The sequence below is a fragment of the Mauremys mutica genome, chromosome 9 (genome assembly GCF_020497125.1).
Source record: "Mauremys mutica isolate MM-2020 ecotype Southern chromosome 9, ASM2049712v1, whole genome shotgun sequence".
NCBI lineage: Eukaryota > Metazoa > Chordata > Testudines > Geoemydidae > Mauremys > Mauremys mutica.
The window spans coordinates 48,724,509-48,747,633 of NC_059080.1; the positions used below are offsets into that span (position 1 = coordinate 48,724,509).

Consider the following 23,125-nt stretch of genomic DNA (forward strand, 5'->3'; position numbering starts at 1 on the left):
AGTCTCTCTTCCCGCACAGCGTCAAACAGCAATTGCTGCCAGTAGCAGCCTAAGACTAGCACGTTGCACCCCTCAGACAGGCAGATGACATCCATCTGACTGGCCGCTCTATTCACTCATTTACCCCTCCTCACTTCAGTGGCACGGGGCAGTGGCCACATCGGCTGCCTTGACACTGCTTCACAAGCCAACACCTACTTGGGGCTCTAACGTCTAGGGGACAGTTGCACAGAACAGCTGAAATTGCCATGAGCACAGTGTGAGAGAGATGGAAGGGAGGAGGAAAACGCTACCTTCCTCTGCCCACAAGTGGCAGGAGCCAGACAGATCTGGACATTCAGTGATCATTATCATGCAACAGTACACCCATATTAGAGATGCCCCGTAAGTTTCCACAGCTGCTCGCTGAGCTCCCTGCGTGCACACAGCAGGGACTTGTAGTTTTTAGGCCTATACTCTCCACTAACAAGGAAGTTCACTGGGCTGTTTATGCTACAGACCAGAGCCATTCTTCTGGCCTTCACGTCCCTGCCTCCTCCACTACTCACATATTCCTCCTCCAAGTTCAGGATATGATCTATTGCTTCCTCGACGTTATCAGGGAGCCCGGTCACAGTCACACAGTTGGGGTCAGACGCGCCACTCTGGGGGAAGCGGATATCCACCTGGAATGCAAGGCACAGCAGAGGGTTTTAAACGTGCACCAGCCCCGCTCAGCTGGCTCATCATTCTGGAGGTCCATGGCTAGGCTGCAGTGATGACCCCACAGGCGCTCACAATCAGAGGGCTCATTTGCACTGGACCATACCAAGCCCCATTGGGGAGTGTGTGGTTTCCAGTACAAGGGAACGCTGAGCTGCAGCCCATACACAGCAGGAAGCCTCATTCCCAGCAGAATGGAGTCTGCTCAACTTGGGAGCAGGGGGATCTGACCCTTCTCCAGCCACTGCTGCCATTCGCTCAGCACCCCACAGCTTTGTAGTGTTGTGTATCCCAGAGCCCAGCAGGGCAGGGCTGAGCTGCTCTACCACCAGCACCTGTCCTGGGCAGAGTATCCACTTCTGCAGAGTGCTTAGATCTCTGGCAGCCAGAATGCAGGCGATCACTCCCACTGCCATCATAACCCGCCATGCTTTAGCAGTCACTATGATGGTGGGAGTTCTAACCACTACATCCTCAGCTATCACCTCCTCTGTCAAACCACTGCTAGTGCCGCCTCACGACACTAGAGTGCTGGCAAAAACCAAAGGGTTCTAGGGAGCTTCCAGGATTCGCCAGCAGCCCTCAGCTTGTTTTAGACACTCTAGAGCCCCAGGGACAGAGTGGTGCTCAAGATGCCACAATTTCCTCTTCAAAGAGGAGATTTCCAGCCTTCCCAATTTCCAAGAGACAGAAGGAAAGTGCAGGTCTTCAGCCTGGCACAGACTCAGAGGTCTGAGCTCCCCCCAGGGTTATCAGTGGATTGTTCATGGCAAAGCTAAAAGACAAACGCAGTGTCAATTATGTTCATTATTTCACTGCTGATCATTTCAAGAGAGACAGACACCGCTAAGGCCTTTCTTCCAAGAGCCCAAACAATCCTACTCCAGCCTGAGACAGGTGCGTGGCCTGTTGCTTTAGGCACTGTTGGAAGGTAATCCAATATTATAGTGAAGCTGTCTAGAACAGAAGTGTCTCCCACGCATTGTGAGGGACCCAAAAACCCAAGCTGCTCCCTACTCAGCTCCCCCTGCTCACAAACAGCTTCCATAAAGCAGCTGTGTTTTCAACAGGAAAATCTAAACCCTCTGAAAGTGTTAAAGATGTAAGGGCACCACAAACACTGAATCCAACAGCAAATTCAATACAGCTCGTATGGGACTCTTTGGTTTTTTGTTTATCAAAAGCTGCCAGATTCCCTAGTGGTCTCACAGAGCTGAGTACCCAGGGCCCTGGGAATGTCAAACGCCCCTCAGAGAGGTGCCTAAATGATAGCAAAGGTTCCTCATGGGCTCCAAGCGGCCATGGCCCCATCACTTTTAAAAGCCATAAGGGTGAGAGCAGGGAGCGGGGCCTCGGGGGAAGGGACAGTGAGAGATCAGGGCCTCGGGGATAAAGGGGCAGCCCTCGGTTCAGACACCACTGGGCCCCCCTAACACTTTTAGGAAGCTTCTCTCACCACGGCTCCATAATCAGTGACAGGGGAGCAGATAAAGCTGTTCCCTCTCACTGGGAGGAGCCATTAAGCTCAGGTCTGAAAGTGTGAAATGATCAGACCACTGAGATTGTGATGGACAGGTGCCACTGGCAGAGGCACCTGAAGAACAGCTGTGGCTTAGCCCTGGGAACAGCACAGAGGGATCACACAGAAGCAGGTCTGGCAGATTAAATCCACCCAGGCCACAGACACTCAGCATACATCTACACTGCAACTGACCACCTGCAGCTGGCCCATGTCAGCCGACCGGGGTCCAGGATGCAGGGCTATACAATTGCAATGTAGCTGTTTGGGCTCAGGCTGGAGCCAGGGCCCACCAACCTGAGCATCTACCCTGCAGTTAAACAGCTCTGTAGCCCCAAGCCAGCTGACGGGCCAGCCGCAGGTGTTCAACTGCAGTGCAGACACAGCCTAAGGGCTCAGTGGAGTTCTCTCTCAGCCTGTGTATGGAACACTGAAGTCATGTGTCCCACCCTGGGAAGAGCTCCAGAAACCAACTGGGACTCAGACACCCTGGGTCACCATTTCCAGAGATCCCATTTTGCTCAAGGTGCGGGGGAGGGCAGGGAAGGGAGACAAGCAGGCTGCTTCAACCCATTCCCAGTTGTGGCGTCCAATCAACTATGCTGTGTGGTCCATCTACGCCCTGGCATGCATCCATCTACCACATGGTCCATCTATGCCCTGGCATGCAGCCCTGGCTCAGACTAGAGTAAGCACAGGAAGAGAGCAAGGCCTGTGCAGTTAGACAGACTGGGACCTTGCCTCCCATCACCCGACTCCTGTGTCCATCTCTGTCTCAGTCAAGCCCACAGAGAGATTCCCTGTAACACATCAGCACTGTCATCCCTTCAGCCTTTGCAGCCCAGGTCAGAATTTGTGCAAAAGGCAGAAAGCATGGGCATCAAGGGCCCCAGAGTCCTGGGTTTGAAGTAGTTCAAGCTATCCCAACCATTGTACAGCAGCCCCTGCAATGGATCCAGCATACTCTCTGTGCCCACCTTGAACTCATCCATGATTTTGCGGATGGCTTTGCCCCGTGCTCCAATGATGCGGGCATGAACACGATGGTCCAGCATCACATCCTCAGAGACCATCTGCTCCAGCTCACCCACAATCTTCATGATGGCGTCTCGGGCTGCCTCAGTGTTCTTCTCATAGCCAGTTATGGTGATCTGATCCTGGGACTAGGAAAGCAGGTTGGGGAGGAAGTTAGAATGTAGTTGCTGGGAGCAAACCCATCCTGGACCTGTTAGGGAGAAGTCTGACTGGAAGGCAACACTACAGGAGACTCTGGGCTGGAAACCACGTGTAGTGTCAGACTGGCCTGCCAGGGACAGACTTGGGGTGTTTTTTCTTTGATCAGCATTTTGCAGTAAGCAGCTGCTGGAAATGTCATGTGTGCTCTACTCAGAGCCCAGAGCCTCTATTGTGCCCCAGAAGGTTTTATCCCACTCTAGTCCTCACCTGGTTTTCATCATCCTTATCCGGAAACTGGATGTTGACCTCATGCTCTGTGCGGATCTGGGTGATCACTGCCCCCTTCCTTCCAATAATTTTAGGGTGGTATTTGGGGTCAACAGTGACAGTCAGCTTGAAGCTTCGCAAGGCCTGTAATGAGAAGGGAGACCCTCTCGAGCGCTATAGCAGAGTATACACCAAGGTTTGACCAATTAAATCCATTCCTGTCTATGTCAAACTTCTACCTCCATCTCTCAAGTATCCCGCCTGTAAGGGGACACCACACATTTAGGCAGATTCTGGGGGCGTTTTTTGCTTTCCTATGACATGCCCCAGGTTGTCCCACAGTGACTGCTCTGGGTGGAACTACCTGAACATATTTGCATGATTGTCGAGCCAAAGTAGCTGTGCGCACGTCTGCCACTGGCCTGTGCTTCTGCTGAGCCTCTGCTCATTTACCCATAGCTCCCTGCTCATGACAGCTCCTCGTTGTTCTGCCCTGGGGACTGTAGAGAGGGAACCCAACAGAGCAGAGGAGCCAGGGAGGATGACCAAACTGCCACACTTCACATAAAGAAGGTAGAGAATGGGGACTCAGAAGCATTCCTCACAGAGCGATGATTAAAAGCTATTGGGGAGCGCTGAGACACAAGCCACTGGCCAAACCAGTTACTGTATGCCTGGTTTCACTGCAGAAAGATTGCCCCATTCCAAATGCCTCGCCTATTTGTTTAAACTAGGATAAAAAACTGGACAACCCGATCACTACCTTTTCCATCAGCTCACACTGCACAGCTGGGCTATTTTTAATTAAAAAGATAAAGTGGATTCTAATTACATTTGAGTAACACACAAAGTGGAGGGGCCTCTTACCATCAGGTTAGTAGCCAACGGGGCTGTAACTACTCTGCTTACAGTTCAGCAACTTGGGTTATGGGAGCTTGTAACTCAGCCTTCAAGTTCACTTGAGGCAGAGGCAAACAAGCCTTCATAACTCTAAATTCCTCATTGTAAGCCAAGGCAGCTGCCTCCAATAGTGCTGCAGAGCCCAATCCATATGAGCTTCCACTTCTCTGCCAGCTAGGGGAATGTTGCTCATTTTCACCTTACTGCCCAGGTTCAGAGGGCGGCGCCCAGCTGTCGGGGGTGGGGGGTCTGAAAGGCTGATCTCATGTGCCTACCTTATAAGCTCAGATGTCAGGCCAAATACACACTATTTACAAGAATGCATTCTGCCTCTATACATCCTCTGATATCTCTGACTCCTTTACACAAAGCTACAACACTTGGGGTGGGGGTTAGGGGGCTGGTTCTCCTAGGAGCAAGAGGGACAAGGGCACTAGGGCTTACCCGATCTTCTTGCTCAGCCTGCAGTTCCTTCACTCTCTCCAGCAGCCCAGCCTTCGCGCGGTCCAAGTTTGTAGCGAGCCCAGTGATACTGATGACATCAGACCGAAGCTCAGGGGCAGGGACTTGGATGTTCACCTAAATGACAAACACTTATGGTCACTTTGGGCCAATGGACCCTACCCTATAGCCAGTCCACATGCCACCTTTTCATTGCTGGGGGAAGAACCTGAGGTTGCAGCTCCACTGCCACGGCCACCCCCACCAAGGAACCAAAGCAAACTTAATTAATCACTGTGTGACTAATTCTTGACTGTGCAAGTGGTATGTGGTAGCTCTTGCACCAAACTAGGGAGGTTTGGGAAAGGGAAAGGTTTGAGCAGCATGGCCCTGTGGCTACCATACACATAGGAATGGCCAGTATGGATCAAGACATAAGTCCACCTAGTCCAGTATCTGTCTGACACTGGTTAGTACCAATTACTTCAGAAGAGCCCTGCAATAGGCAGATGTGGAATAACCTGCCTCCAGGGCATCAGCCAGGAGGCTGCAGAAATCAAACACTGGTGCCAGTCTATTCCAGGTGAATTCTAACTGCATCTCATGGACTTTAATGCCAGAAGGGACCATCATGATCATCAAGTCTGACCTCCTGCACATTGCAGGTCATGGAACCTCACTCACCCACTCCTGTAATCAGGGTGGATTTGATTTAAAATCAAATTGATTTAAATCACAATTAAATCTAGTCTTCCTGACTAGTGATTTAATCAGGGATTTCTACATAAAAGTGCATTCTTATTGGTTGTTATAACCTTAATACATATTCTTCACAACTCAGAGATAGATGTAGATTACATTTTTAGAAGGTACACACTATAAATTTTTAAGTGATTTATTTCTAAAAACTTTTCAGATTAGTTTTACAGCTATATCAGAAAATGAATGATTGTCTGGTTATTTCATTTACCAAAGGTAATTGAAGCAGATAGTTCACCTCTCACTGACTTCATAAATATCTCCAATTCAACAGGTTAATCATTAATATTTGGAGGATTTTCTTGCCATGCTGTATTAGGAGGAGACCACCACCATGCAGACATTTAAATTGTTTTATTTAAATAAAACATTATATATTCTGGATTTTTTTCTTCAATAACAAACATATTTTAACACAACAAGCATATGAATTTTTTAATTTAAACATTCAAGTTTTTTTAAAATCAGGTTTGGTTTTGTTAAAACTGTTTAACTAAAATAGTTAAATGTTTTTTAAAAGAAAACAAAAAAAGTTAAATCAACTATGTCAGCCAGCTCAACATGAGAAACTTAAAATATTGGCTTCTGCAGCTAACTCAGTCATCTTCACCTTCATTTTCCTGTTTGTTCATAATCTGGAAAAGAAAAAACAAGCTTTCCTGCTTTTTCAGGTCCCAAACGATTTCTCAGTTTGGAATGAATTAGTCCAAAGGAAGAAAATATTCTTTCTACACCGGCAGAAGAAGTTACTGTTTAACTGCTGTTAAAAGTGAGATTATCATTTCCACAGTCTCTGAATCCAAGTTCTTAAGTCACTGGTGTGACTTTCTTTAAAACATCAAACATATATTTCTTGAATGGTTCACCCTTAGCTCTGAAGTTTATTATAGTTGGCATTATGGAGGGATGATTGCTGGATGTCCATGTCAGAGCCAACTCCTCTTCTTCAGCAGTTAAGGTTTGACCCTGGTACCGAATATTTGCAAGAAAACGAGCTGGAGATAGTGCTTGTCCCATTCATTTTTTAATGCTTGTAATTTAACTCGGTCATTGCATATTTCTCTTTTTAAGATCTCACTCAGTTCCTTCCACATTTCAATAGCATCAGCAATAAAACAGCTATTTCCCTGAATTTTGTTCAAGGCTACAGAAATAGGCTTCAGGGTACTCAGCATGTGTTCAACATTTCTCTTAAGACCAATGTTGAGAACTTTGGCTGCGACAGTGCCATCTATTTTTTCACAATTTTGTTCAGTCATCAGGTTAGGCCAGTTCTTGATATAGGGCTCAAAACAGTCCACTACTGAGTTCCATCACACATCTTGTGGGAGAGTTCGCTTCGTTCCTCCCACTTTTTTCTGAGCAGCTACTGCAAAGCGGTTGTTACAGAAGTATTTTGCAATATCACCATTACCCTTTATTTCTGGAACACTGAAGTCTTTGGCTAGGAGGTGCATCAAATGAGCACTGCAACCGTATGTTTATTAGCTTGGGACTCTCTCCACTCTTTTCTAAATAATTTCTTCTCTTCTTGAATACATTTGCAGCATTATCTGGGAGGGATAGCTCAATGGTTTGAGCATTGGCCTGCTAAACCCAGGGTTGTGAGTTCAATCCTTGAAGGGGCCATTTAGAGATGTTGGGCAAAAATCAGTACTTGGTCCTGTTAGTGAAGGCAGGGAGCTGGACTCAATGACCTTTTGGGGTCCTTTCCAGCTCTATGAGATAGATATATCTCCATATATTATTAGTTATCTGTGACCAAGCTGCGTACTAGACATTTGAATTTTTTTCCCTACAGTTCATTACAGCTTTCACTGCTACTTCTTGTAAGTATTCTGCTGTCTGTGCATTTCTTGATGTATCAATTGTTTCTGAAAGGAAGACATTCCCTTCTGTTGTCACACAAGCACATACAACAGGATCATTGTGGACACTGCTCCGCCCATCAAGACTCAGGTTAATAATTTCACCTTTTAGACCTTTCACACACTGCTCAATTTCTCTTTCATACACTTTATCCAGCAATTTGCCTGCAACGTCTGCTCTGTTGGGTGGACTGTATCCTGGTCTTAATGACTGAACCATGTTAATGAAGTGTAGGTTCTCAATCATACGGAAAGGAGTTTGTGTTGCATAAACAAACCGGGCAATTTTCTCATCTATTACTTCTTTTTGTAATATGCTGGTTCTTAACACAAACTTATCTATGGTTGTTTCTGGATAATGAAGATTTTTCTTCTTTTTGCTACAGGTGATATACTGTGGCTATGTGACATACATGATGCGACTGAAACACTATCATTGGCAGATAACTCTGCAACTATAGAAAATGATGGTGATCTTGAAGGTGGATAGTCTTCATAATCCTGTACGTTGAGGATGGATTCGCCTAAACAAAATAAGTCAATGCAGTTATTTAATTACCACCATACTGCTCATTTAGTATTACTCATTGCATTCACCGACACTCAGTATTACTTTAAAAGGTGAAATTGTAAAAGGAAGATCTGCCTATTTCAGTTATTTATTTTTTAATCACAACTGCATCTAAAATGATAGTACCATAAAGTAACAACTATATTTTTTTCCTCAAACATGATAATTCAAGAATAGTCCAGAAGGAAGACAGGCAGTCCTAAAGAAAGAAGTATGAAATAAAAGAAGTTGACCAACCTGAAGATCCTGCATGTTCAGACATGTTTCTTTCATCATCAATGCAGCTTCCTCCTGAGAAGGAACACTTCTCATGATGTTGTTTCATTCAGGCAACCAGGCCTTGCATTTCTTTGTTGCACTGTCTGCATTTTGCACACATGCCTGTCTTACTCACAGGTAGAGGAACTTCATTAAAATATTCCCAAACTGGGTCTCTTTTACAGCCTATTGCCATTATAGGTTTTCCCCTTCTAGTGAGAGAATGGTATGGTAGATCTCAAATCAATGAAGGCTACACTGAGAAAGACCTCAAGACTTCTGGAATATGCTGCTCAGACAGTTTCACTTTTGTTTTTACTGCCTGTCCCTCCCTTCTCACATTTATCTCCAGACTTCGTCTCCTTGTCCAGATCTGTTCTGCCCCCAACAATCTTCTATTCATTGAACTTTTTTAAACTCTGCACTTTTAGAGAGAAGTAAGGGATTGACTCTGTGTACACAAATTTGCAGAGGGACAATAGGGTTGAAGTCTGTTATTTCTCACTTCTATATATTATTTATTTAAAAACATTTTTGCTGTTAACAAGCATGTTATCTCTGGAGAAAGAAATCCACAGTTTGAGAACTGCAAAACTAAGCATATCTGATGGGATCTTCTAGACTGAGCACTAAGTCCCATTGGGTAGATAGAAAGATTAACCTACAAAATCTATACAGAAGCCCCTGGAACCGCATAAGATTGTGTCCCTAATCCATGAACTATTGGAACTCATTTACAAAAAAAACTTATTAATCGTTACATAAATATATTGTCTCATACTATAGAATTAGAATTTATAATCCCTATTCCATGATGATATCTCTTAGGTTTTTTTCTTCAAAAAGCATTTTATCAAAAAATCCGAATTAAAATAAATCAATCAGATTTTTTATTTTAAAAACAAAACAAAAAACATTGATTTTTATCCAACCTGACTCTGGCTGAGTTACTGAAGTCCTCAAATCATGGTTTAAAGCAGGGGTGGGCAAACTTTTTGGCCCAAGGGCCACATCGGGGCTGCAAAACCATATGGAGGGATGGGTAGGGAAGGCTGTGCCTCCCCAAACAGCCTGGCCCCCACCCCTTATCCGCCCTCTCCCCACTTCCCACCCCCTGACTACCCCCCTCAGAACCCCCGACTCATTCAACCCCCCTGCTCCTTGTCCCTTAACCGCCCCCTCCCGGGATCCCCCGCCCCCCACCCCCTGTCCAACCCCCCTGCTCCCAGTCCCCTGACCGCTATCCACACTTCCACCATCTGACAGGCCCCCTGGGACTCCCATTGGTTACGCAACCCCCCCCCCGTTCCCCATCCCGACTGCCCCTCCCCCCAACCTCCACCCCATTCAACTGCCCTCTGGGACCCCCTGCCCCTTATCCAACCCCCCAGACCTGGCAGCCGTGCCGCCTGGCCAGAGTTAGATATGCTGCTGCTCCGCAAAGTGCTGCCCGTGCAGCAGCAGGGCTGCAGGGGAAGAGGGAACAGCAGGGGAGGGGCCGGGGGCTAGCCTCCCTGGCCAGGAGCTCAAGAGCCAGGCAGGAGGGTCCCGTGGGCTGCCAAAGTTTGCCCACCACTGGTTTAAAAAGACTTCACGTTGCAGATTTAAACTAGTGTAAATGGTGGATTCTCTGTAAGTGACCCATGCCCCAGGCTGCAGAGGAAGGCAAAAAAAAACCCAGGGTCTCTGCCAATCTGACCTGGGGAAAAATTCCATCTGTACCCCAAATATAGTGTTCAGTTAGACTGAGCATGTGGGAAAGACCCACCCGGCAGATACCGGAGAAAGAATTCTCTGTAGTAACTCAGAGCCCTCCCCATCTAGTGTCCTGTTTCTGGCCACTGGGGATTTTTGCTACTAGCAGTCTCTGATGGGATTTCCTACAATGGCATATGGCCGATCACTAGGGTCCTACTAAATTCATGGTCCATTTTGGTCAATTTCAGTGTCACTGGATTTGAAATAAATCATGAAATTTCATTATTCCAGCTTTTTAACATTTCACAGTGGTGTAATTGTAGGGTCCTGACCTAAAAATGAGTTGTTGGGGGGGGGGGGGGGACAAGGTTATCATGTGGGGGTTGCGATACTGCTACCATTACTTCTGCACCTCTTCTGGTGGTGGCACTGCCTTCAGCTGGAGAGCAGTGGTTGCTAGCCAGGAGCCCAGCTCTGAAGGCAGTGCCACCACCAGCAGCAGTGCAGAAGTATGGCGTAGTATGGCCATGTTATATTTTATCCCAATTCACCGTTCACCTCTATGTCCTAAACTACTTTGTCTTTCAAAATTTGTCACAGAAAGATGGTGACATTTCAGAGTGATTCAGTTCAGAACTTCAGTGCATAGCCCATTCCTCCCACTCCTGGGGGAAGGGAAGGAGGGATTAAATACTAGACTCATGTTCTTATTGCAGCTTCCTAGTGGCTGAATCAAGCAAACACTTGTTGTCCAGTACCTGCCATACCAGTGGCACACTAGTGACTGCTGGGGCCATGGATTTGCCCATATTCCTGGCACTCCCAAAAGGCAGCATTCACAGCAACAGGATCTCTGGGATCCAGGGAAGGGAGGTAGACAAAACCCAGCTTACTTCAAACTCGTCCATCATTTTGCGGATTCCACTTCCTTTCTGACCAATGATGTAACGGTGAAGGTCGAAGGGCACTTCCACCTCAGTGGTGACAGGAACCAGAGCCTACATGGGGGAAGAAGAGCACAGAGTTTACCCAGCAGAAACACTCTGCAGAGTTAAGGGCCAGGTTTCATAGAATATCAGGGTTGGAAGGGACCTCAGGAGGTCATCTAGTCCAACCCCCTGCTCAAAGCAGGACCAATCCCCAACTAAATTATCCCAGCCAGGGCTTTGTCAAGCCTGACTGTAAAAACCTCTAAGGAAGGAGATTCCACCACCTCCCTAGGTAACCTATTCCAGTGCTTCACCACCCTCCTAGTGAAAAAGTTCTTCCTAATATCCAAGGTCAGTTTCTCCCAAAGCCTTTTGAATGGCAGCCCTGCTGTGCTTTGGATTAGCCACACCTGTCCTGAGAGGGAGAAAGATCTGGCACTTCCTGAATCCTGCAGAGTTTACATTTGATCAGAAGATCATTAAGCCATTGATTAGGAAAGAGACCAGGGCGTTTTCATGGGCAGGTCAAGAAGAAAGCCTAACAGCAGCAGTGAAAGCTATGAGAATGCACTGGATACTGAAGAACATACTTAGAATTAACAATGGTGCCTCCTCTGGAGTACAGTGCCCCATTTTCATAGCCTCACCTTAAAATACAGTGGAGACTGAAAAGGTCTAGAAAGTCATTAGATTAAGGATGGAAACCACTTAGGTCTGGTCTCCATTAGAGTTAGGATGACTCAAGGAAGCTTAGGTTAACCTAACTGCGGAAGTGTCTATACTTAAATCTTGCTCCCACCAATGTAATTGCCCCGCTATGCCAACTTAACTCCAGCTCCATGAGTGTCAGGGTCAATACAGTGTCAGTGTAGACCCTGTAGTGCTTTTGTCAACGGTTACTGGCTTTCAGGAGCAGTCCTATAAAGCCCCACACTGACAATACAATTGATACAAGCACTGCTAGTGAGGACACACACTGCTGACACAAGAAGCCAAGTGTAGACATGTAATTACTGTGGCAGCTGTAGGCCAACTTAAATTAGGTTGACTTAATTTTGTAGTAGAGACATGGCCTTAGCGATGATGAGAACTTGCCAAGGCTGGAATTAGTCAGCTTGGAAAAGGTTCGAAGTGACTTTTCTGTATTGTTCCTCAATAAACACTGATTGCTCCTGTATCATGGGGGAAGGTTGAAAGGACAAGTCTTATGCATAAGCAACTCCCACTACTGCTTGGAGCCTTTAACACCTACTGGCCAGGTCAATTCACACCCATCCTGCAAGTCATTAAAGGGCAGGAAGTTTAGATACAATAAAGGGAACCCCTTTCCTTTAGGCTACATAATCTACCTATGCCCCATTAGCCCCAGGAGGACACCAACTTGAGCAAGGCCACCTGGCACCAGAGCCCAGAGAATTAAAAAAGAGCTTCCTGCTGCAGGGTACAAGTAGATTACAAGAGCTATGAGAGTCCTGCTGAGACCCAGCAGCACCACATACCTGCAGCGCCTCTTTGGCTGCCTCACATTTTTCTCTGCGGCCAGAGATGATGATAATGTCGCACTTCTTTGGGGAAGTGGGATCAGTTTCCTTAGCTTCTTTTCCTTCCCCATTCTCCTCTCCATTCTCCTGCATGGCTGGTTCTGTGGCAGGGGCTGAGATCATGGAAACAAACAGAATAAGAATCTTCTCTGCGAGTACAGAATTGAGTTTCTATAAGTAGTACAGTTGAACCCGGTTATGTTGCCGGCCTAGGGGTTTGCCAAAAAGCGTCGAGATAACCGATGATCGAGATAAACGAAAACCAATATGGCGGCAATATATTAACATGTGCTTGAAATTTCTTTATGTACATGATGTGCGTTAATAAATAAGATGAAGCGATCGGCATGCTATAAAAATGTACATACATGTTTGCTAACAACAAAAGGCATATGTGCACCAACAGCAGAGATTTACCAGTATACAATACAAACCACCGTCGATTCTCGATACAAACCTTTATTATATTCTCCAACATTGCAAACACAAAGATCGCTCACAAAATCACAAAAAACGTGCGGGATGTAGTTCGTTTTTACAAAAAGCTAACCAGTGTCAAAATTAAATTCGTGAGTCATTTCACTCTGACACAGCTCTGAAAAGTATCGTACACGCGGTTACTATGGTTTCTTTACAAAGTCTAAAATGCTTCGTTGCTTTTTGCCTTTAACAGTCTGCTTGAAAACAAATGCTTCAATATTATTTATGCTGTCTAAAACAGTTTCATCTCCTACAAAAGAACCATACCGTCGAATTTTCTGTAGCATTTCTACCACCTCACCAGCTGAGGGAATTGGTTCCAAATCTTCGTCCGCATCTTCATCTTCTTTGTCATTGCCGCATGCAGATGTGCTTGCCTGTGCTGACTGCACACTTGATACAATGTCTTCATCGGTGATCACGCCATCAGTAACGACGTCTTTGTCGATTTCTATGTAATCTCGGAATTCCTGGACAGTGATGGCTAACTCCTGTGCCTCCTCTTCCAAGATAGCATCTGTAAGGCTTGATTTTCCCGCCACTTCCGCGAGTTCTTCTGCGGCTGCACGGCACTGTGCCTGAAACTCATCATCGGAAATATCCTGAATGACGCAGTGCATCCAGCAGTTTGAGATTGTTTCCTTCTTCACGTCATTCCAGGCTGATCTCAGGAAGTTCATTGCATCTAGAAGGGAAGGGGTGTACTGTGCCTTCTTTTCATCATGGAGCAGGTATTGGCGCATCAACATTTTCCTGTAGTACACCTTAAGCACTTGGATTATCCCCTGGTCCATTGGTTGGAGCTTACTCGTTGTGTTAGGTGGGAGGTAAAAGATCTTAATGGCCTTGAGACCAGGAACATCCGGATGAGCTCTACAGTTGTCCACGATCAGTGCCACCTTCCTTTTCTCTGCTTGGAACTTCCTGTCCCACTTTTTCACCCATGCACTGAATAGATCTCCTGTGATCCAGGCGCTTGGCTGGCCATCGTAATCACATTGGAGAACTTTGGTCTGCTTAAAGCATCTGGGATTCTTGGACTTTCCTATAACGTAGAGCGGGAGTTTTTGGCTTCCATCCATGTTAGCAGCAACTAGCACTGTAAGTCGGTCCTTCGACTTTTTTCCACCGTGACAAGCCTCCCCACGAAACGCCATAGTCTTGTCTGGAAGGCATTTCCAAAACACCCCAGTTTCATCAGCATTAAAAATGTTCCGAGTCTCATAGGTATCCAAAATTGTGCGCATTTGAGTCTTCAGCCATGAATCCACTTGTTCCTGTTGAACCGCAGCGCTCTCTCCACAAATTGCTTTGAAGACAATGTTGTGCCTCTTTTTGAAACGACCCAGCCACCCCTGACTTGCTTTAAAGTCAGGGTGTCCTAGCTTTGCAGCAAGGATGTCCGCCTTCTCCATCAGCAAGGGACCACTGACGGGAAGGTTTGTTGCTCGCGTATTTGTGAACCATTGAAACAGTGCATCGTCGACATCTTTGTGCTCAGCCACTCTAAGTTTTTTTCTTGCTGGATCAAAGACAGACTTCTCGTACATTTGCTTTATCACGTCGGCCTTCTTTTTCCATCCTGAAATGGTGTTTGCTGGAATGCCATGCTGACGACTAAGGTCTGCCGGTTTTGTTCCTTTTTCTAGCTGCAGTATGATTTCATACTTTTTCTCTATTGACTGATTGTCCAGTTTTCTCTTAACACCTCCAGACATTTTTAGAAGGGAAAAAATAAACAGAATAGCTACAGCATGTTATCCTTCAGACAAGATCAACAAGAGAGAGTGAACTGGCATGGGAGTGAACGACCATACGGACCATGATCACGTGCTACGTGAACTCAGCACATGTGCAGTGAACCAAGTACGATCATTTTTATTTATATACTAATATATAAGATGCACGATTGGTCATGGGGATCGAGATAACGGACGTTAAGTGGCAAATTTGGCCCTCTTTTGTGCTCGAGATATTAGGGTACGACGACATAAAAGAACCGACATAACCGATGAGAAAATGCTAAGACAAAGAGAGAATTTGGCGGTTCCACTTCTAAAACGTCGACTTAATACGATTGGCAAGTTAACCGAGGTCGAGATAAATGGGTTCGACTGTATTCCTCCCACAGAGATCAGTACAAACCCTCCACCTGGCCCAGCAGGACCCCAAGGCACACAGAAAGGACGACAGACATTCACCATAAAGAAAGTGAGATTTTAATAGCATTTCATTAGTACAAGAGGTTACCTACCATCGGTGCTAACTTTGCCTTGGCTCCATCCTGGATTGTAGAGTCCACCATTATGCCCTGCTCTGTACATAGGAGAACAGCCTCTCTCCAGCCCAGAAAAGAATTCCTCTTATTGCCCCTTCTGTATGGCACCCTCTGCTTACTCAGCAGCAGCAGATTATTGTAATAAGCATTACACATAGTCCAGCATTGCTGCCTGAGAACCCACATTCCCAGTAGCTTTTCTTTCAGCTGTTATAAAGTGCACAGACCCAGAATATTTCACATTAAAAGCAGCATATTCTACATCTGTCAGGACTGCTGTCTAGTTTCATGCTCTGTTCACCACCTTCAAGTGGTAGGAGATCTTCCCCTCTCTCAGCCCTCCCCCACACCTTATTTAACATGTGCAGTTAAACTTAAGGCAGCCAGGAATCAATGAGCCTTGCTGTGTGCGGGGTATACATTACAGACCAAACTTGGCAATATGTAGTGGAGCAAACAAGCCATTCTCCTTTCGCTTGGGGGAGCAGGAGAGGGGTAAGGAGAGGTGGTTTGTTTAAAAGTTCTCCATCCCCAAAAGAGTTTAAAGGTAAAAGACTTGAAGTTTATAGAACCTCTACTGCTGTTTGTTGTACACCAAACAATAGCTCTCTCCTGCCATTGCAGTTTGGCCTGGTTCTTAAAGGAGCCTAAGGAGACAGAAGCAATAGTCCATATAGAGAACGAGATGCTGTCATGATCGCCCATTTTAGTATTAGGCTTGGAGGAAGGCTAAGGACTGCAAAGCTCAAAGAAGCAGTGTCCACTGGCAAGGCTCCCTCCCGCCCACATCACCCCTCTGCAGGGAGGGACTTAAACTGCATGACTTGGGTTCCCTCCAAAGCAGCAGCACAACCCCCAGCCATCTGGGTAGCTCAGAGGACCCACACAACACTGAATTAGGGAGCAGCCACTCTTACAGCCTCAGCTTCCAGTGAAGTAGAGTTCTCAAAGCATCATACCTGGGTTCTCCTCCCTGTCGGGGAATTTGATCTGAACACCATAGTCGCGGGTGATCTGCTGAATTCGGGAACCTTTGGGGCCCATGATGGAGCGGTGAAACTTCTGGGGGATGGTGCACTCTATTGTCACCTGAGCTTCCTGCATGTTTGACAGAGAAACAGGTGAATTATTCAGGTGACACCTGTTGTCACGCACTCCCTCCCACTTGATCAAAATGTGAGTCTCAAAGATTTGTCATCATAGCAAGTTCATATAGTCATGTGTGTCATAGGAAGGAAGGGAGCAGGGTGGAGCCAAAAGATTGGGACTAGGGCTGTCAAGCACACTGTTAATAATAGAATACCTTTTATTTAAATATTTTTGGATGTTTTCTATATTTTCAAATATATTGATTTCAGTTACAGCACAGAATACAAAGTGTACAGTGCTCACTTTATTTTTGATTACAAGTGTTTGCACTGTAAAGAGACAATAGTATTTTTCAATTCACCTCATACAAGTACTGTAATGCAATCTCTACCATCAAAGCTGACCTTACAAATATAGAATTATGTACAAAAATACTGCATTCAAAAATTAAAAAAAAAAAAAAAAGTAAAATTTTAGAGCTTGCAAGTCCACTCAGTCCTACTTCTTATTCAGCCAATCCCTCAGACAAACAAGTTTGTTTACATTTTCAGGAGATATTGCTGCCTGCTTCTTGTTTACAATGTTACCTGAAAGTGAGGACAGGTATTCTCATGGCCCTGTTGTAACCGGTGTCACAAGATATTTATGTGCCAGATGTGCATGCTTCAACTACATTCCAGGGGGCATGCGTCCATGTTGATAACGAGTTTTGCTTGAAAACCATCCAAAGCCGTGCGGACCGACACATGTTCATTTTCATTATCCGAGTTAGAGACCACCAGCAGAAGACTGATTTTCTTTTTTGGTGGTTCGGGTCTGTAGTTTCCGTATTGGAGTGCTGCTCTTTTAAGACTTCTGAAAGCATGCTCCATACCTAGTCCTGCTCAGACTTTGGAAGGCACTTCAGATTCTTAAATCTTGGGTCAAGTGCTGTAGCTATCTTTACAAATCTCACATTGGTACCTTCTTTGCAGATTTGTCAAAACTGCAGTGAAAGTGGCCTTAAAAGGAAAATGTGCAGGGTCATCATCCGAGACTGCTAGAACATGAAATATATGGCAGAATGAGGGTAAAACAGATCAGGGGACATACAATTCTTCCTCAAGGAGTTCAGTCACAAATTTAATTAACAAAATTATTTTTTTTAAACAAGCGTCATCAGCATGGAAGCATGTCCTCTTAAATGGGGGCCGAAACATGAAGGGGCATACAAATGTTTAGCCTATCTGGCACGTAAATACCTTGTAATGCCAGCTACAAAAGTGCCATGCAAATGCCTGTTCTCAGTTTCTGGTGACATTGTAAATAAGAAGAGGGCAGCATTATCTCCTGAAAATGTAAACAAACTTGTTTGTCTTAGCAATTGGCTGAACAAGAATTAGGACTGAGTGGACTTGTAGCCTCTGAAGTTTTACACTGTTTTGGTTTTGAGTGCAGTTATGCAACCAAAAAAGTGATCTACATTTGTAAGTTGCACTTTCAGGACAAAGATTGCACCACAGTACTTGTATGAGGTGAACTGAAAAATACTATTTCTTCTGTTTATCATTTTACAGTGCAAATATTTGTTATCAATATACACACTTTGATTTCAATTACAACACAGAATACAAGATATATATGAAAATGTAGAAAAAACATCCAAAATATTTAATAAATTTGAATTGGTAATCTCGTTTAACAGTGCGATTAAAACTGCAATTAGTCACGATTAATTTTTTTGAGTTTATCATGCGAGTTAACTGCGATAATCGACAGCCCTAGTTGGGACAGAGCAACAATTATTCTGTCCAACACATTTCCAGAATCCCTCGTACCTCCGCGTCCAAGAAACAAAAGGCAGCCTGTCCTCTAAAAAGCTACCCCACACCTAACTAAGGGCCACAGACGAGAACTCCATTCCCATGCGCATACCTCTCCCTCACGAGGCTCTTCAGGGGGAGGGAGGGTGGGGAACAGCTTGTTATGGAGGCATGGACAAGAGCACAGGCACTTAACCACTGGTGAGTTGTAAGAGCCACCCTTGGGAGGATTGGTGCCAATTCTTGAGCCAGGAACCCCAAAGTTAGCACCCATTATCTGAAGTGCTTTGTGCACCATCTCCCAGATCAGTATGTGCCAGAGTCGGGAGCAAGTGAAAGCTACTTTTTAATAAGACAGTGTTGAAAGTACAGCTCCTCACCTCCCCCAGAAGACACCAAAGGGCTGAACAGAGCAAGCCAGAAAGATACCTAGAAAAGAATTAGAAACCCCTAACCACCACCCTTCTGCTCCTACAATGAGAGGGAGGCAGGGACCTTGGGCGGAGGAGAACTCATAGGCATTAAGGAATTGAAGTGCACAGGAAACACAGCAGAGTCTTAGCCAAGAAGAAACTGCCACCCCAAACAGCTGGCTAGGGGAAGGCCAAAAGCGGATGTATATCTCCTCCCAGCCAGATCGTTGGGGAGGCCAGGCACCTTTCCTAGGCTAGGATCTAATTGGGGGTTGCCCTGGAGATTCCTAGGTTCTGACCCAGGCTCAGAGTGCCAGATACACTATGGCAGGTCACACGGGTCCCAGGTTCCTCAGGTCAGAGACTAGGCAAAAACAGGACCCTCCACATTACATGGAGCAGGGGATTTTGGGGCAGGGGCGGGGAGATGGTACAGAAAAGGGACTTGTGATACATGTAAGAAATGGCTGCTTCTTATTAAAACAAGCCTGCTGGGACACACACCAGGTCCTCAATGATCTCCAGGATGCGTTTCTTGGCTGCCTCCACACAGTCCTTTGCTCCCTTGAGGGTGACCTTGTCACTCTGGGTGCCAGAGCGGGGGAAACTGACCATCACACCGCCGTATTCATCAGCAATCTCACGGAGAACCTGCCCTCTCCGGATTACAAAGTGTCGGTGGTGCTTGGGGTCCACCACCATGGAGTCCTCAACCACGTTATCCTGTGGAGAGGAGACATTACACAGTGGTGTTTATTCACTGCACTCTACTTCTGGATTAGAAAAATCTCTTCCATAGCTCACAACATGGGAAACGCCTCTATAGTGAACACAACCCACATCTCTAATGATAAACATGCATCTTAATTCTTGAGCCCTACCATGGCCTCTCAAATAGACATGTCATCCATATCCAGGGCCAAGCAGTTCCTCCCAACTGACAGGTTAGCACCTGCTACCACCTATGCAGCAGAGAAACAGATGGGAAATGTGGATAGAAAGAAGTGAATGGAGGAAGCCTCCCTCACCAGGTTCTTGATGAGTGCCTCCAACTCCTTCTGAGCCTCCTTGACAGCCCCCTCAGTCCCCATGATGGTAATCAGCTCCTGGTCTTTGTCTTCAGAGGTTGGGAAGATGATGCGGGCCCCTGTGTTATCACGCACCTTGCGGATATTGCCACCACCTTTGCCAATCAGGAATTTGTGGTACTCTGGCTTGGCACGAAGGTCCACTGTGTAACTCTTAGTTTGCTAATAGAGGTCAGCCCCCCCCAAGAGAACAAAGCACAAATGAGTACTCAAGAGTACATGAAAACACAATTATTTCACCATCAGAATATATGGAAAAACTTGTGGAATAAGTTTGTGTACATGCACATTTGGCTAAGCGTGACTAGTGTTACAGACTAGAAATCCAATATTTCAAAGTAAAAGCAAACTAGAAGCATTCTGGTATCTGCAAGATCAAAGATGTTACTTCATGTTCTCCAGGCATCAGAATGTTTGCACCATGAGAACTTGCATTTAGGAGGATGTCACCTTACTTCTGATATGCCACAACACAATCCAGTAAGAATGCAGCAGGATTAAAATGGTACTGAGAGCAGACGGGAGCAGGACTAAGTGAACCAGAGAACTGCTCATTCACAAGATGGGCCAGACCCATAGCAGGATAAGCCAGTGTCACGCCACTGGCCAGCTATGCAGGCTTACCGCAGCTGCGTGTCTGGCCCATAACATGAGTGTACACAGCACTTTCACCAGGCAGCCATTTCCAGGAAAGTTGTGCCAATAAATAAATAAAGTGGCCAATCATGCATCTTAGAGTAACGTCCTGTCACTTGAGACCCTAATTACATCCGTAATTATATCAAGGGATGTGAAAATATAATGCCACTCATTTGGAATCTGCAGACATAGGCTAAGGCCACAAAGGAGGGAGGAGTGAAGGAAAGTTGCCTCTGAGTTTAACTAAACTAACTCCAGTCACATCAGTGTGTTTCAATTCCAAGTAAGGGGTGGGGGGGGGGGGAGGGCTGGAAGAAGACATTTCTGCTCCTTCATCCTGACCCAAAGAGGCATTTGAGCAAGGGCAAATCAAACAAAGGGGTTAAGTCACTTTGTTGGCAAAACAGTTAGTTCTTTTACTAACTCGAAAAAAAGACGGTTACTCACCGTAGTAACTGTTGTTCTTCGAGATGTGTTGCTCCTATCCATTCCAGTTAGGTGTGCGCGCCGCACGTGCACGGCTCTTCGGAACATTTTTACCCTAGCAACTCCGGCGGGCCGGCTGGCGCCCCCTGGAGTGGCGCCGCTATGGCACCTGTTATATACCCTAGCCGGCCCGTCCGCTCCTCAGTTCCTTCTTGCCGGCTACTCCGACAGTGGGGAAGGAGGGCGGGTCTGGAATGGATAGGAGCAACACATCTCGAAGAACAACAGTTACTACGGTGAGTAACCGTCTTTTCTTCTTCGAGTGATTGCTCCTATGCATTCCAGTTAGGTGATTCCCAAGCCTTACCTAGGCGGTGGGGTCGGAGTGAGACGTGGCGGAGTGTAATACCGCGGAGCCGAAGGCTGCGTCGTCTCGAGACTGCTGCACCAACGCGTAGTGGGAGGCGAAGGTGTGGACCGAAGACCAGGTGGCCGCTCGACAGATGTCCTAGATGGGGACATGGGCCAGGAAGGCGGCCGACGAGGCGTGCGCTCTTGTGGAGTGAGCGGTCAGGCGGCATGGTGGCACGCGAGTAAGCTCGTAGCAGGTCCGGATACACGCTGTGACCCAGGAGGAAATCCGTTGAGAGGATATCGGCTCGCCTTTCATGCGGTCCGCAACCGCTACGAACAGCTGGGGCGTGCGCCGGAAGGGCTTAGTCCGCTCGATGTAGAAAGCGAGCGCCCTGCGGACGTCGAGGGTGTGCAGCTGCTGCTCCCGAGGCGAGGTATGCGGCTTCGGGAAGAACACCGGGAGGAAGATCTCCTGGTTGAGGTGGAAGGCTGACACCACCTTTGGGAGGAAGGCCGGATGTGGTCGGAGCTGCACCTTGTCCCCGTGGAAGACGGTGTATGGCGGACTAACCATCAGAGCGCGTAGCTCAGAGACTCGTCTCGCTGATGTAATGGCGACGAGGAAGGCCGTCTTCCAGGAGAGGTACAGCAAGGAGCACGTGGCTAAGGGCTCGAACGGAGGACCCATCAGCTTGGCCAGCACGAGGTTCAAATCCCAGGTCGGGGCAGGACGCTGCACCGGCGGATACAAGCGGTCCAAGCCTTTAAGGAAGCGGGAAACCATCTGGTTCGAGAAGATGGACCGACCTTCCACGGATGGACGAAAGGCGGAGACTGCTGCCAGGTGAACTCTCAAGGAGGAGACCGCAAGACCTTGTTCCTTAAGGTACCAGAGGTAGTCCAGGATGGTCGGGACAGGGACTACAAAGGGATTGAGGCCTCGCTGGTCACACCAGAGCGCGAACCGCTTCCATTTCGCCAGATAGGTGGAGCGAGTGGAAGGCTTCCTGCTCTCTAGGAGGACTTGCTGAACTGCCGCTGAACAGTCCCTCTCTGTGTGGGTCAGCCACTCAGGTACCAAGCTGTAAGATGGAGGGACTGGAGGCACGGATGGTGGAGTCTGCCGAAGTCCTGAGTAATGAGGTCCAACCACAACGGGAGGGGGATGGGATCCCGAACGGAGAGCTCGAGCAGCAGGGAGTACCAATGCTGCCTCGGCCAGGCCGGAGCTACGAGAATGACAGTGGCTCTGTCCCTCCGAAGCTTCTGTAATACTCGATGGACGAGCGGGAACGGAGGGAAGGCATAAAGGAGGTGATCCTTCCAGGAATACAGGAAGGCATCCGACAGGGATCCCGGCGTGTGACCCTGGAACGAGCAGAACAGGTGGCACTTCCTGTTCGCCTTGGATGCGAATAGGTCTACTTGGGGAAACCCCCACCTGCGGAAGATTGTGTGCACGACGTCGGGACGGAGAGACCACTCGTGGGAGAAGAAAGACCTGCTGAGATGGTCGGCCAGCGTGTTCTGTACTCCCGGGAGAAAGGACGCTTCTAGGTGAATAGAGTGGGTCACGCAGAAGTCCCACAGGAGCATCGCTTCCTTGCAGAGGAGGGAGGAGCGGGCTCCGCCCTGCTTGTTCACGTAGAACATTGCTGTTGTATTGTCCGTGAACACTGTCACACAGCGGCCTTGCAGGTGGGTGCAGAAGGTGCGACAGGCCAGACGGATCGCTCGCAGCTCACGGACATTGATGTGCAGAGCGAGCTCCTGGGGCGACCACAGGCCCTGGGTGTGAAGGTCGCCCAGGTGAGCTCCCCAACCGAGCGCTGAGGCATCCGTGGTCAGAGTGGCGGACGGGCGAGGAGGATGGAACGGGACTCCCGCACAGAAAATCTCCGGGTCGAGCCACCAGGTGAGGGACTCG

General features: G+C 47.2%; 1 protein-coding gene across 5 annotated transcripts in view; it reads right to left on the reverse strand.

Moving 5' to 3' along the window:
• The window catches only part of LOC123377356 (high density lipoprotein binding protein), a 95,917-nt gene that overhangs the window by 9,720 nt on the left and 63,072 nt on the right, over window positions 1-23,125 (reverse strand). For all 5 annotated transcript variants that reach the window (XM_045030160.1, XM_045030161.1, XM_045030157.1 and 2 more), the window contains 9 exons: window positions 19,720-19,941; window positions 19,196-19,414; window positions 16,347-16,485; window positions 12,588-12,742; window positions 11,053-11,157; window positions 5,009-5,143; window positions 3,665-3,808; window positions 3,199-3,384; window positions 549-665 (listed from right to left, as the gene is read on the reverse strand). In XM_045030160.1, the coding sequence (XP_044886095.1) occupies window positions 549-665; window positions 3,199-3,384; window positions 3,665-3,808; window positions 5,009-5,143; window positions 11,053-11,157; window positions 12,588-12,742; window positions 16,347-16,485; window positions 19,196-19,414; window positions 19,720-19,941 (1,422 nt within the window). The remainder of the gene's footprint in view (window positions 1-548; window positions 666-3,198; window positions 3,385-3,664; window positions 3,809-5,008; window positions 5,144-11,052; window positions 11,158-12,587; window positions 12,743-16,346; window positions 16,486-19,195; window positions 19,415-19,719; window positions 19,942-23,125) is intronic.